The sequence below is a fragment of the Loxodonta africana genome, chromosome 5 (assembly GCF_030014295.1).
Source record: "Loxodonta africana isolate mLoxAfr1 chromosome 5, mLoxAfr1.hap2, whole genome shotgun sequence".
NCBI lineage: Eukaryota > Metazoa > Chordata > Mammalia > Proboscidea > Elephantidae > Loxodonta > Loxodonta africana.
The window spans coordinates 51,081,151-51,097,339 of NC_087346.1; the positions used below are offsets into that span (position 1 = coordinate 51,081,151).

At 38.7% G+C, this 16,189-nt stretch overlaps 1 protein-coding gene across 1 annotated transcript in view; it reads right to left on the bottom strand.

The window, feature by feature from the left end:
- MTTP (microsomal triglyceride transfer protein) overlaps nt 1-15,943 on the bottom strand; it is a 60,310-nt gene extending 44,367 nt beyond the window's left edge. Inside the window, exons 1-4 of the mRNA XM_064286302.1 lie at nt 15,804-15,943; nt 7,968-8,025; nt 5,759-5,995; nt 4,000-4,143 (exon numbers count right to left, since the gene is read on the bottom strand). Of these exons, the coding sequence (XP_064142372.1) occupies nt 4,000-4,143; nt 5,759-5,995; nt 7,968-8,025; nt 15,804-15,943 (579 nt within the window). The remainder of the gene's footprint in view (nt 1-3,999; nt 4,144-5,758; nt 5,996-7,967; nt 8,026-15,803) is intronic.
- Nucleotides 15,944-16,189: the final 246 nt, after the last annotated feature.

Consider the following 16,189-nt stretch of genomic DNA (forward strand, 5'->3'; position numbering starts at 1 on the left):
CTTCATTATTCACTGTTCAGCTTTCACATGCATATGGGGAGATTGAAAATACCATGGCTTGAGTAAGGGGCACCTTAGCCCTCAAAGTGACATCTTTGCTTTTTTAACACTTAAAAGAGGTCTTTTACAACAGATTTGACCAACGCAATATGTTGTTTGATCTCTTGACTGCAGCCCCCATGGGTGTTGATTATGGATCCAAGTAAAATGAAATTCTTGATAACTTCAAGGATCTCTATTAAAAAAAAAAAAAAAAAACCTTTGCCGTCGAGTCGATTCCAACTCATACTGACCCTATAGGACAGAATAGAACTGCTCCATAGAGTTTCCAAGGAGTGCCTGGTGAATTTGAACTGCCGGCCTTTTGGTTAGCAGCCATAGCTCTTAACCACTATGCCACTAGGGTTTCCAAAGATCTTAGATTCCATTAATTTGTATATATTTTTTAAGAATAAGGGGAGGCAAAATTCCATCAACTGGCCAAAGAGTACAATTAAACAAAAAGGATCCCAGAAAACAGAGATTACTCATGCTATCTGTTCTACTTAGCTGGAACTATGTCACAAAATGTATCTTCAACAGGGATCTAAGAGCCTAGCTAGGAAATGTCACACTGGAAAACAAACAAGTGAAATAGAGGAGAAATTAGAAGGCTTTCAAGGTGTCATATTTCTTTTGGCGGCTCAGAGTGTGTACAGTCACGCTGCCAGATTCAAAAAAGCAAATCAATGCATAGAAACAACAGAAAATAAAGGGCAGGCTCAGCTGCTAGGTGGTTAATTTAATCAAAGCAGACAGTCAAAACCAGAAATGGAAATCTGGTAATTATTCAGTTAATTGGATTAACATTTCAGGCTAGAAAACAATTCACACCATAGCTTGAGGCATCTTTCCCCTGTCAGTGTTAATCAACGTAGCCAGATAACTGTCATGTTCCCAACTTGGTTTATGGTTTGTAGATAAAACTAGAGTTATGTTGGGAAGATGATAGGGTATGGAAAAAAGAAGCTGTTTCATGAATACTAATCTACGGATTTTGAGGGGCACTCATTTGTAATGCAAAAAAATGCAAACACGGGAGCTTAAATCAGGGCCTTTGCAAGGAGGAAAAATATTTGCTGACAAGCATCCTTAAAATTTCTGGGAGTAAAACTAAATTAGAGCGTGTGGTAGGGTAGAAAAAACCCTCTAAGAAAATTGCCTATCAGCAGTTTAGCCAGTTTTCTGGTAATTTCTCACAGTAAACTAAAATTTTTGTTAAGTAATGCTCTTTCTGACAGTGATGTGGCTAAAAATTCCACATGGTTTCTTAGTCTCCAGGGTCATTGTTTTCTTTCCCCCCTACAAGTACTTGATCACGTAAGTGAAAGATATCATGATGTCCTTTAACCTGTGGTTTCAGTAAATCGTCACAGCTCTAGAACTGACACGTTGGAGTCACTGAAATGATGTGGCTGCTCCGTCTCAGCCTTTGAACAGTGAGGGCACTGTGTCCTTTAATATGTGTAACAAAGTCTTTGTACTCAGCTGCTACCCAAGGAGCTATAAAGTGGTTGGCGGTCATTAAGATTATAAATGCAATTAATATTTTATGGGCACAGTGTCTTGCTACATTAGAGGCCCAGAGAAGAAAATAGCAGTATTTCATGCTGTTAACAAAGTTGTACCATACACAAGTAAATAAGTTAACAGATACAGTAAAGAATGAAATAAGGAATACTACAAGTCAGCCAAAAGGCAAGTATTTTCCCAAATACTTTCCAGCTAGAAGACAGTATAACATGGAGGCTTTGAGCATGGACTCTCAAATTACACCCTCTGTTTCAAACCCCATAGCCCTGGTGGCTCAGTTTTTGAGAGCTCGGCCGCTAACCAAAGGGCCGGCAGTTCAAATCCACCGGCCAATCCTTGGAAACCCTATGGGGCAGTTCTACTCTATCCTATAGGGTCATTAAGAGTCAGAATCAACTCGACAGCAATGGGTTTGGTTTTGTTTCAAATCCCAGCTCCATCACTTGCTACTTGTCTGATCCTAGGGAAGTTTCTTAACTTCTCTTACCTTTGACTTTCTTGTCTATTATAATGGGATGATAATACAATACCTGCTTCATATGGCTGTTATGAGAGAAAAGAGAGAATTCATGTAATACTTTCCATCTCAGCCTGGCACGTAGTAAGTGCTAAGTATTTTTAGCTATTATTAAGCAACAATAAGCAAAATTTTTCTCAAAGTCCAACTCATTTTACCCTTGTATAACGTTAGTTCATTTATTTTACAAAACATTCCCATTGTGAGCAAGGTGCTGAATAAAACATTCCCATTATGAGCAAGGTGCTGAATATACAGAGATAAAGACACATTTGCTGCCCAGGAGAAGCTTATTCTGAATGTGAATGGCTACAGATAGAGAGGAATATAATACACTGTGATAAAGGCTCCACAGAAATAAGCCCAGGGAACTCTGAGGCTAGGGAAGACATTGGGAAAGTCTTCGGGAAATACCGAGTCAGCCAGTGCAAGACATAGCTCCGGGCTCTGTGGGTAGAGAAGGAGTGGAAGGGGGCGGAAGGAGGGGTGTCAGGATGGAATATAAAGAGGAATCTTCCTCTACCAAACCACAATCAAGCAATGAACATAAATGACCCAAAGGAGTGAGAAGGGCCACAAGTGAACTACAAAAGGCTCAGAGAGTTTTAAAGAGAGAGAGTTATTTCCAGCTGGCTGGAATAGTGTGAAATTTATAAAACAAAGGGTCTACGAGCAAAGCCTGAAGCATGGTGAATATTTTTGACTAGTGGCAAAGGAAGAGAAAGCATTCCTGAAGCTGGTGATTCATATTTGATTTTGGGAGACATGATGACACAAGGTCCTTTCTTGTGAGTCCCTTTTTAATGCTTTATAAAAATGTGCGTCATGATTTGCAGTATATTAACCTGTTGCCATTGAGTTGATTCTGACTCACAGTGACCCTATAGGACAGAGTAGAACTGCCCCGACAGGGTTTGCGAGGAGCGCCTGGTGGATTCGAACTGCCAACCTTTTGGTTAGCAGCCAAATGCTATGCTACCAGCCACTGTGCTACCAGCATTTCCATGCAGTATATTAGATATCTGAAATACATATTTTAAAGTATTTGTTTTCATCTTTATTTTAAATCTTAACTAAAGGTTTAATTTTAACTAAAGGTGTCTCTGCTGTGGTTCCTAAAATCGAGCCCTTGTTTTTACTGATGTACTTTTGTATATGTTGGTACAATATTTATATGTTATTAAACCCAAATACATAATGCCTAATTATTCACTGGTTGCTATTGGTTTTCAATTCCAAATAGATTAAGACTGTCTTAATAGACTAGAATCAAAACATAAGTAATGCACACTTAAAGAATTGTCTGAGCAGAAGATTTCCAAAGGGATATAAGAGAGTATTCATTCACCACTTCAGTACATAGAGTGCTTTTCAAAGTCATACCATTTTTTTAATAATCTCTAAATACTTTTCTAAAAATTCAACACTGCATTATAAATGTCACACCCTTTCAAAGGCTTTAGCTTCATACTTTAATCAGATATTGATAATCTCGTGGCAAGTTGCTATCTCTTATCTAATTACATCCTTTCATTCTCGTCATCTGTCAATTTCCTGAATTTATGCAATCATGCTGTAAGGATTTTCTGTGCTATACTATCTTAGTAATTCAATTTGATACAGAATGCACCTTTAATAATGCCTGCCATCAGTAAATAAATATTTGAATCTACTACAAAGTTTTGCATAAAAACCAGAAATACAAATGGCTAGAAAATGTAATGAATTCAGTGTCTTCATTTACTTCTGAAATACTTAATTTGCAACCTCTGTTTATTAGTTCCTGAAAAAAAATCCAGTTAGCATAAAAGTAATGACAACATTACCACCTCAAAATAATATCTACTAGATTAAAGAAAAATATAAACTTGAAAAAAAAAAAGATGTAGGACTCCAAAAATCACGTTTACCTTTCCATGGATTAAATGAAGGAGCACAGGTCTTCGCAGAGCTTCCAAGTTTTCCTTTCCCATGATTTTGAGTGTATTTTTTCCTTTGAAAATGCTTTTCTCTCCCCTCTGCTGATTGACATTTTCCATGTTTACGTCATTTATCTGGAGTCATGGAAAGAAACCTTTTAGAAAAACGTCTCATGTCTGTTTCCATAGAAGTCTCTTAGAAAATAAACTGGCAAAGTAATAGACAGAGTGAGCCCATAATTTTTTTCTGTCATTTTTTCTATCCATGCTTCCAAGGACCTAGCCAAACCTTAAAAGAATGGAGAAGATCTTCGAAAGATAAATATTTGAATTAGGTAAAAACACTGATAATTAAGGAAATCCGTGACTTCAGACTTAAAACAACTATGACTCTTCTGTGTCATTGTCTCTCTCTCTCCCCATTTATACTGATCCGTTATTGTCTGCCTGATCTTCTTTTCACTATCTGTACAATTTGGCTGGACAGAATCTTGCCCCATTCTACTTCATCTATATAGAGAGATGATAGATGGATAGTAGATAGATAGATAGATCATAGATTAGATAGATAGAGAGATGGAGAGATAGATAGACAGAGAGAGATAGACAGATAGATAGACAGATAGAGAGATAAAATTAGAAATAACAAGTCTAATTATTGAACAAAGAAGAACACAATGTTTTCTGTAGAATGGTTTACTCTTTTGTTGAGAAATGACTCAGAGAGACAGATGATAAATTTTTAACCCAACTTGGAAGATACAACAACTATTAGAGATATCCAGAGCAGCAAGGATTGCTTGGTAGATGTATTGCCATAACACCTCACTATAAATATACATTGGTTACAATGCAGCAAATCTTCCTGTATACCTGTTTCACAGTAATATGCAGTATAACCAACTTTACTGAAGGAATCTATTGCCTTTAAAAAAAAAAATTGCCTTTAGGTTCTTGAAAATCAAATATGAAATCACAAAATCTTAAAATTGGCAGAGATCCCAGAGGCCATCAAATTCAACTTTCTTTCTCAACACAAATTCTAAACCATTGTGACTGACCAAACACTTCCGGTTGGGGCAACGCCTGGTTCCTTCTTCAGGATGAATACAGAATAGGTTTACTCCCTCATTGATAATTCCACATGTTATATCAAGGAACTCAGGCACCTCTTAATTTTTTCTTCTCTTTCAGTAGGAGTTGGCTCAATTGTTTTTCATATGACATGGGCTCTAGACTCCTCACTCCTAGAACACTTTGAGTGAATTCTAGTTTAATGTTCCTATTTATGCAACATATAAAGCAGGTTATTATATCCAATTACCAGGGACGAATTGCCCAATAAGCAAGGTACTCACAGGCTTACTTGTGCTTTCTCACTAACCTAACCTGTAATGTGCAATTTCACCTGTTTTTCATCACATTGAAGATATGATGAAACCCTTGTGAACTTATGTGCTACAGATTAGCGAGTAAACACAATTACTGTTTAGTTTGTGCTCACCCTGCTTACTGGTTAATCCCACACTGCCAATTACTTAACAGCATATGGCTTCTCCTAAGATTTTAAAAAGATTAGATCACTTTTGATTAGCAAAAACCAAAATTGTAAATCTATTAATTTTAGTAATAGATAACAAACCAAATGTGCATATAGCCAAGAGCACAAAACAAATGATATTGAATGATACACTTCTCAAAGACTTCGCTGACATCAAATGTTTACATCTTTCTGGTAAAAAATGCCCACCGTGATTTTGATCAGTTGGTCGTCATCACCATCAGGATTCCTCCACAATAAGGCAACATCGACATTGGATGAGATTCGGTATCCCACAGTGTCTTTCAGTTTTTCTTTGCCTCGATTAAGAAAAACTTCAGTGGAGTATGCGAGTTTGTACAGTCGGTCATTATTTAATGAAAGACCAGTTGTGTGACCTGCAGAAAGTTGGTAACATGAGTAAAGCTTCAGTTGTGAGGTATCTTGCTATCAGTGCATTCCTCTTTGTCTAGCACATTGGTGCCCAGCAGGAACTTAGCAAATATTTGCTGAATGTAAAAATTAGGCTCTGTTTCAACTTTTCCAACTGTTCAAATCATTGACTTGAAAAACAAGCAAACAAATAATCTCCCATTTCAGAACACTCTAGTTTGTATCTCTAATAATCAAATTATCCAACTAAATATTGCCTTGGTTAAGCTATAGAATTTTTTTTTTAATGCCATTGCATTCTTTTTTAGTTATGTGAGCATAATTACATAGTAGAGGTCCTGCCAGGGATTGCTTTATAAAATTAATAATAATAAAAAAAAAAACCCAGTGCCATCGAGTCGATTCCGACTCACGGGGACCCTATAAGACAGAGTAGAACTGCCGCATAGAGTTTCCAAGGAGCGCCTGGAGGATTTGGACTGCCAACCCTTTGGTTAGCAGCCGTAGTACTTAACCACTACGCCACCAGGGTTTCCTGAATTAATTAATAAGAACCATTTATAATTCACATGTTATTTAAATGCAAAAAGATCAATGCCAAGGTGATTTTAAAGGTTAGAAGATAGTCCCCTTGCTTAATTTTTGTTAAAGAATAACCCTCCAAAACAATTTATTAGCAACCATAGCTTTTAACCACTACGACACCAGGGTTTCCAATTAATTTATTTAGCATACCTTAATTACAAAGATATATTCTAGGGCTAAATATATCTAAATTTAAATTAGCTGTGCCTGGATAGTAGCCCTGGTGGCACAGTGGTAACAGCCTGGATGCTAACCAAAAGGTCAGCAGTTTAAATCCAACACTCGCTCCTTGGAAGCCCTCTGGGGCAGTTCTACTCTGTCCCACAGGGCTGCTATGAGTCGGAATTAACGGCAACTGGTTTGGTTTGTTTTTGGGGCCTGGGTAGAATGATGTTTTACCATGTAAAATCTTAGCACAGGTTTAAATTTGGCAGTGGCACTTGAATACCAGATAATATGCAATTCAATATTGTGAGCCAAGAAAATTGATATGCGGACTAGGTCACACCCTCTCTAATTAAGTCTAACTTATCCAAAGAAATGTAAAAGAGTAGGACCAAGTCTTTCCCAAAGATGAAGTTCATGGTCATGCAAACTGTTTTTGTATACTTTCTATCTATGGCTTTCAAGAGAGTAAAAAACAATTTCAGTATACATTTTTCCTCAGTGCTATTTTTTTAACAGGTTGCATTGTCTAGTTAACTATAAAAACAAAAAACGTTGCCATCAAGTCTGACTCATAGTTAACTGTAATAGGCAATCATAACTTTTTTCCCCCTCAGGAAATATGTATATGAAAGGGGGCTGGGATAACTAGGTGGGAAGTAAATTAGTTTGTAAAGCCAAAAAATAAGACACTCGCTGTAATGCCTTTGCCATCTACACAGAAACAATCTCCTTCACCGTCTCCACCACCTATAGCAGAATCTACTGCCCAGAGAAAAAAATAGTCAAAATGCATTGTCTCTAATAGTTAACTCTTCTACGTGTTTTACATGTTTTAACTCATTTAATCCCCACAAAAACCTTATTGGCTAGGCGCTATTATAACTCTCATTTTATAGATGAGAAAACTCAGAGGATCACAGAGGCTCTACAATTTACCGAGATCACCCAGGTCGTCAGCGGTGGAGCCACGATTTAAATCCAGACTGTCTGGATCTAGAGACCAAGCTCTTACCAGTCCTATAGCTCGTTGCTGTCAAATTGATTCTGACTCACAGCAACCCTATATAGGACAGAGTAGAATTGTCCCTTAGGGTTTCCAAGGAGAGGCTTGTGGATTCAAACTGCCAATCTTTTGATTAGCGGTAGGGCTCTTAAACACTGTGCCACCAGGGCTTCCCCTACCTGTCCTATACTGCTCCAAAGCTTTAGGTTGAATTATTTTCCATTCCTAGGCAGTGACCTAGGAATCCATTCATTCATTGAGCAAAGATACACTCAGCACCCAAGCACCTTCTGGGTGGTAGGCACTGTCCTTTGCTCCGGAGTTACATCTATTAACAGACAAAATCTCTACACTCATACAGCTTACATTTAAATGAGGAGAGATGGACAAAAAAAAAAGTAAGTAAGCAAACTATATAGTATGTTACAAGCGACAATGAAGAAAAATAAAACAAGGAAGGGACATGGGGATGCTGAAAAAAAGGCTTCTATGAGAAGGTGACATTCTGAGCAAAGCCTTTAGGCTAGCCAAGAGGATATTTATGGGAAGAGCATTCCAGACAGAGGGAACAGCAGTAAGTGCGAGGGCCCTGAGGAAGGCACACACAGGAGGTAGTGGAGGAACAACGAGATGGCCAGAGAGGTTGGAATTGAGTAAGTGAGAGACACAGCAGTAGAAGATGAGGTTAAATCGATATATACAGGCATCAAGAGGTGTGAGGACATTTATATAAACTTGGGGTTTGACTCTAAGTGAAATGGGAGGCCACCAAGGAGTTTTGGGTGGTGGAGTGAAATGATACAGCAAGCCTTCCAAAAAGGGGATTTAATAGGAATTAAGAAGAGCCAGGAGAGGGCAGTGTGGGAGTGGGTATCTAAGTATGTACACCCAAAAACAGACTGTACCCAAGCAGCATATCAGGCAGAACCTGAGAGATGAGATACGAAAAGCAGAGGTCTGAGAAAACACCTTGAAAGAGATGAAGTCTGTGAACCTCTCCAGCCCCCCTATCTCCACCTCTTTTGCCTTTTAACTGGCAACTCTGCTACTATCTCAAACACTGGATATCTGGCCGGGGAAGATATTTTGACCAAGAAGGGCTTCTTTTTATGGCACTCCTCAAATTATAAAGGAAATAGGTATTGTCTTATCTAACCCTCACAACGATCTTGAAATGTAAGCATTATTAAGACATCTGATGGAAGCTGACTGAATTAGGCTCCATGTTCAACCCAATGGCAGCCATAGCATGGAATTTGATTTTTAAATTTACTGAAATCCAGGTTTTTTGGACTACATGAAGGTGTCTCCTGTTTTTTTGAGTAGAATTTTTTTCTGTATGAAAATATACATAACAAAACACAATTTTTGCATGTGCAATTCAATGACATTGGTTATATTCTTCAAGTTGTGCCACCTTTCTTTCTTATTTATTTTTTTTATTGTGCTTTAAGTGAAAGTTTACAGTTCAAGTTAGTTTCCCATACAAAAATTTATACACACATTGTTATGGGACCCTAGTTGCTCTCCCTATAATATGGCAGCACACTCCTCCTTTCCACCCCAGATTTTCTATGCCCATTCAACAAGCTCCTGTCCCTTTTTGCCTTCTTTTTTTTTTTTTAATTAATTTTTATTAAGCTTCAAGTGAACATTTACCATTCCAATCAGTCTGTCACCTGTAGGTTTACATACATCTTACTCCCTTCTCCCACTTGCTCTCCCCCTATTGAGTCAGCCCTTTCAGTCTCTCGTTTCGTGCCAATTTTGCCATCTTCCCTCTCTCTCTATCTTCCCATCCCCCCTCCAGTCAAGAGTTGCCAACACACTCTCCAGTGTCCACCTAATTTAATTGGCTCACTCTTCATCAGCATCTCTCTCCCCCCTGCTGACCAGTCCTTTTCATGCCTGATGAGTTGTCTTCGGGGATGGTTCCTGTCCTGTGCCATCAGAAGTTCTGGGGAGCATTGTCTCTGGGATTCCTCTAGTCGCAATCATATCATTAGGTATGGTCTTTTTATCAGAATTTGGGGTCTGTACCCATTTGGCCTCCTGCTCCCTCAGGAGTTGTCTGTTGTGCCCCCTAGCAGGGCAGACATCGATTGTGGCCGGGCACCAACTAGTTCTTCTGATCTCAGGCTAATGTAGGTCTCTGGTTCATGTGGCCCTTTCTGTCTCTTGGGTTCTTAGTTGTCGTGTGGCCTTGGTGTTCTTCCTTTGCCTTTGCTCCAGGTGGGTTGAGACCAATTGATGTATCTTAGATGGCCGCTTGTTGGCATTTAGGACCCCAGGCGCCACAATTCAGAGTGGGATGCAGAATGTTTTCATAATAGAATTATTTTGCCCGTTGACTTAGAAGTCTCCTCAAACCATGTTCCCCAGACCCCAGCCCCTGCTCCGCTGACCTTTGAAGCTTTCATTTTATCCCGGAAACCTCTTTGCTTTTAGTCCAGTCCAATTAGGCTGAGCTTCCTTGTATTGTGTGTTGTCTTTCCCTTCACCCAAAGCAGTTCTTATCTACTGATTGATCAGTAAAAAACCCTCTCCCTCCCTCCCTCCCTCCCCGCTTTGTAACCACAAAAGTATGTGTTCTTCTCCGTTTTTTCTATTTCTCAAGATCTTATAATAGTGGTCTTATACAATATTTGTCTTTTTGCCTCTGACTCATTTCGCTCAGCATAATGTCTTCCAGATTCCTCCATGTTATGAAACGTTTTAGAGATTCGTCACTGTTCTTTATCGATGCGTAGTATTCCATTGTGTGAATATACCACAATTTATTTACCCATTCATCCATTGACGGACATCTTGGTTGCTTCCAGCTTTTTGCTATTGTAAACAGAGCTGCAATAAACATGGGTGTGCATATGTCTGTTTGTGTGAAGGCCCTTGTATCTCTAGGGTATATTCCGAGGAGTGGGATTTCTGGGTTGTATGGTAGTTCTATCTCTAACTGTTTAAGATAACGCCAGATGGATTTCCAAAGTGGTTGTACCATTTTACAATCCCACCAGCAGTGTATGAGAGTTCCAATCTCTCCGCAGCCTCTGCAACATTTATTATTTTGTGTTTTTTGGATTAATGCCAGTCTAGTTGGTGTGAGATGGAATCTCATCGTAGTTTTAATTTGCATTTCTCTAATGGCTAATGATTGAGAGCATTTTCTCACGTATCTGTTGGCTGCCTGAATATCTTCTTTAGTGAAATGTGTGTTCATATCCTTTGCCCACTTCTTGATTGGGTTGCTTGTCTTTTTGTGGTTGAGTTTTGACAGAATCATGTAGATTTTAGAGATAGGCGCTGGTCTGAGATGTCATAGCTGAATATTCTTTCCCAGTCTGTAGGTGGTCTTTTTACTCTTTTGGTGAAGTCTTTAGATGAGCACAGGTGTTTGATTTTTAGGAGCTCCCAGTTATCTGGTTTCTCTTCATCATTTTTGGTAATGTTTTGTATTCTGTTTATGCCCTGTATTAGGGCTCCTAGGGTTGTCCCTATTTTTTCTTCCATGGTCTTTATCGTTTTAGTCTTTATGTTTAGGTCTTTGATCCACTTGGAGTTAGTTTTTGTGCATGGTGTGAGGTATAGGTCCTGTTTCATTCTTTTGCAAATGGATATCCAGTTATGCCAGCACCATTTGTTAAAAAGACTATCTTTTCCCCAATTGACTGACACTGGTCCTTTGTCAAATATCAGCTGCTCATACATGGATGGATTTATATCTGGGTTCTCAATTCTGTTCCATTGGTCTATGTGCCTGTTGTTGTACCAGTACCAGGCTGTTTTGACTACTGTAGCTGTATAATAGGTTCTGAAATCAGGTAGAGTGAGACCTCCCACTTTCTTCTTCTTTTTCAGTAATGCTTTGCTTATCCGGGGGTTCTTTCCCTTCCATATGAAATTAGTGATTTGTTTCTCTATCCCCTTAAAATATGACATTGGTATTTGGATTGGAAGTGCGTTATATGTACAGATGGCTTTTGGTAGAATAGACATTTTTACTATGTTAAGTCTTCCTATCCATGAGCAGGGTATGTTTTTTCACTTAAGTATGTCCTTTTGAATTTCTTGTAGCAGAGTTTTATAGTTTTCTTTGTATAGGTCTTTTACATTCTTGGTAAGATTTATTCCTAAGTATTTTACCTTCTTGGGGGCTACTGTGAATGGTATTGATTTGGTTATTTCCTCTTCGGTGTTCTTTTTGTTGATGTAGAGGAATCCAAGTGATTTTTGCATGTTTATTTTATAACCTAAGACTCTGCCAAACTCTTCTATTAGTTTCAGTAGTTTTCTGGAGGATTCCTTAGGGTTTTCCATGTATACGATCATGTCATCTGCAAATAGTGATAGCTTTACTTCCTTCTTGCCAATCTGGATACCCTTTATTTCTTTGTCTAGCCTAATTGCCCTGGCTAGGACTTCAAGTACGATGTTGAATAAGAGTGGTGATAAAGGGCATCCTTGTCTGGTTCCCGTTCTCAGGGGAAATGCTTTCAGGTTCTCTCCATTTAGAGTGATATTGGCTGTTGGCTTTGCATAGATGCCCTTTATTATGTTGAGGCATTTTCCTTCAATTCCTATTTTGGTAAGAGTTTTTATCATAAATGGGTGTTGAACTTTGTCAAATGCCTTTTCTGCACCTATTGATAAGATCATGTGGTTTTTATCTTTTGTTTTATTTATATGATGGATTACATTAATGGTTTTTCTGATATTAAACCAGCCTTGCATACCTGGTATAAATCCCACTTGATCAGGGTGAATTATTTTTTTGATGTGTTGTTGGATTCTATTGGCTAGAATTTTGTTGAGGATTTTTGCATCAATGTTCATGAGGGATATAGGTCTAAAATTTTCTTTTTTTGTAATGTCTTTACCTGGTTTTGGTATCAGGGAGATGGTAGCTTCATAGAATGAGTTGGGTAGTATTCCGTCTTGTTCTATGCTTTGGAATACCTTCAGTAGTAGTGGTGTTAAGTCTTCTCTGAAGGTTTGGTAGAACTCTGCAGTGAAGCTGTCTGGGCCAGGACTCTTTTTTGTTGGAAGTTTTTTGATTACCGTTTCAATCTCTTTTTTTGTTATGGGTCCATTTAGTTGTTCTACTTCTGAATGTGTTAGTTTAGGTAGGTAGTATTTTTCCAAGAATTTATCCATTTCTTCTAGGTTTTCAAATTTGTTAGAGTACAATTTTACGTAGTAATCTGAAATGATTCTTTTAATTTCATTTGGCTCTGTTGTGATGTGGTCCTTCTCGTTTCTTATTCAGGTTATTTGTTTCCTTTCCTGTTTTTCTTTAGTCAGTCTGGCCAATGGTTTATCAATTTTGTTAATTTTTTCAAAAAACCAGCTTTTGGCTTTGTTAATTTTTTCAATTGTTTTTCTGTTCTCTAAGTCATTTAGTTCAGCTCTAATTTTTAGTATTTGTTTTCTTCTGGTGCCTGATGGATTCTTTTGTTGCTCACTTTCTATTTGTTCAAGTTGTAGGGACAGTTCTCTGATTTTGGCTCTTTCTTCTTTTTGTATGTGTGCATTTATTGATATAAATTGGCCTCTGAGCACTGCTTTTGCTGTGTCCCAGAGGTTTTGATAGGAAGTATTTTCATTCTCGTTGCTTTCTAAGAATTTCCTTATTCCCTCCTTGATGTCTTCTATAACCCAGTCTTTTTTCAGGAGGGTATTGTTCATTTTCCAAGTATTTGATTTCTTTTCCCTAGTTTTTCTGTTATTGATTTCTAGCTTCATTGCCTTGTGGTCTGAGAAGATGCTTTGTAATATTTCGATGTTTTGGATTCTACCAAGATTTGTTTTATGACCTAATATGTGATCTATTCTAGAGAATGTTCCATGTGCGCTAGAAAAAAAAGTATATTTTGCAGCAGTTGGGTGGAGAGTTCTGTGTAAGTCTACGAGGTCAAGTTGGTTGATTGTTGTAAGTAGGTCTTCCGTGTCTCTATTGAGCTCCTTACTGGATGTCCTGTCCTTCTCCGAAAGTGGTGTGTTGAAGTCCCCTACTATAAATGTGGAGGTGTCTATCTCGCTTTTCAATTCTGTTAAAATTTGATTTATGTATCTTGCAGCCCTGTCGTTGGGTGCATAATATTTAATATGGTTATGTCTTCCTGATCAATTGTCCCTTTTATCATTATATAGTGTCCTTCTTTATCCTTTGTGGCGGATTTAAGTCTAAAGTCTATTTTGTCAGAAATTAATATTGCTACTCCTCTTCTTTTTTGCTTATTATTTGCTTGATATATTTTTTTCCATCCTTTGAGTTTTAGTTTGTTTGTGTCTCTAAGTCTAAGGTGTGTCTCTTGTAGGCAGCATATAGATGGATCGTGTTTGTTTATCCAGTCCGTGACTCTCTGTCTCTTTATTGGTGCATTTAGTCCATTTACATTCAGCGTAATTATAGATAAATAAGTTTTTAGTGCTGTCATTTTGATGCCTTTTCATGTGTGTTGTTGGCCTTTTCATTTTTCCACATACTTTTTTGTGCTGAGACGTTTTTCTTAGTAGATTGTGAGATCCTCATTTTCATAATGTTTAACTTTATGTTTGTTGAGTCGTTACGTTTTTCTTGAGTTATGGAATTGATATTCCTTTTTGTGGTTACCTTATTATTTACTCCTATTTTTCTAAGTAAAAACCTAACTTGTATCGCTCTATATCGCCTTGTATTACTCTCCGTCTGGCAGTTCAATGCCTCCTATATTTAGTCCCTCTTTTTGATTATTGTGATCGTTTATCTATTGATTTCCATGATTTCCTGTTATGTGTATTATTTTGTCTATTTATTTATTTTTTAGACTTAATCTTACTTTGTTTGTTTTTGTGCTTTCCCTATTTGAGTTGCGTTGATATCAGGACGTTCTGTTTTGTGACCTTGTATTTATTGTGCTGGTACCTGATATTATTGGTCATCAGGCCAAACAATCTCCTTAAGGATTTCTTGCAGTCGTGGTTTAGTTTTTGCAAATTCTCTAAACTTGTGTTTATCTGTAAATATCTTAATTTCTCCTTCATATTTCAGAGAGAGTTTTGCTGGATATATGATCCTTGGTTGGCAGTTTTTCTCCTTCAGTGCTCTATATACGTCGTCCCATTCCCTTCTTGCTTGCATGGTTTCTGCTGAGTAGTCTGAACTTATTCTTATTGATTCTCCCTTGAAGGAAACCTTTCTTTTCTCCCTGGCTGCTTTTAAAATTTTCTGTTTGTCTTTGGCTTTGGCAAGTTTGAGGATAATATGTCTTGGTGTTTTTCTTTTTGGATCAATCTTAAATGGGGTTCGATGAGCATCTTGGATAGATATCCTTTCATCTTTCATGATGTCAGGGAAATTTTGTGTCAGGAGTTCTTCAACTATTTTCTCTGTGTTTTCTGTCCCCCCTCCCTGTTCTGGGACTCCAATCACTCACAAGTTATCCTTCTTGATAGAGTCCCACATGATTCTTAGGGTTTCTTCATTTTTTTTAAATTCTTTTATCTGATTTTTTTTCAGCTATGTTGGAGTTGATTCCCTGGTCCTCCAGAGGTCCCAGTCTACATTCTAATTGCTCGAGTCTGCTCCTCTGACTTTCTATTGCATTGTCTAATTCTGTAATTTTATTGTTAATCTTTTGGATTTCTACATGCTGTCTCTCTATGGATTCTTGCAACTTATTAATTTTTCCACTATGTTCTTGAATAACCTTTTTGAGTTCTTCAACAGTTTTATCAGTGTGTTCCTTGGCTTTTTCTGCAGTTATCCTAATTTCATTTGTGATATCTTTAAGCATTCTGTAAATTAGTTTTTTATATTCTGTATCTGATAATTCCAGGATTGTATCTTCATTTGGGAAAGATTTTGATTCCTTTGTTTGGGGGGTTGGAGAAGCTGTCGTGGTCTGTTTCTTTATGTGGTTTGATATGGACTGCTGTCTCCGAGCCATCACTGGGAAACTAGATTTTCCAGGTAATCAGCTAAAAAAAAATGCAGTCAGATCCCTATCTGAATTCTCCTTCTGGCTCAGGGTATTCAGATGTCAATGGAGCCGCCTGGGGAGGGTGGGGGGGGGATCAGAGAGCTAGGCGTGTAGCACCACAGAATATAGAGCTGATCCCCGCGTTCACGCTCCGCCCCCATCCGCCAGAATCGCGGCAGGACGGCTCCCCGGCTGGGATGCTACTCTCCCCGCTCCAAGATTAGTCACTTCCTCCCGGGGATTTCTCCCTCCGGTGCACTGCACCGCTTGCGCGTACTGAGTGGGCATGGCCCTCACGAAAAGCTGGGCCCGCCCCTGGGGTCTATTCAGGGGAATGCACTCACACCCCGCCGGCTCTCGCCAAGATCCCAGCGGGACGGCTCCCCGGATGGGACGCTGTTCTCCCCGCTCCAAGACCAGTCACTTCCTCCCGGGGGTTTCTCCCTCCGGTTTGCGTGAACTGGGTGGGCGTGGCCCTCACGAACAGCTGGGCCCGCCCCCGGGGTCTATTCAGGGGAATGTGCTCACACCCCC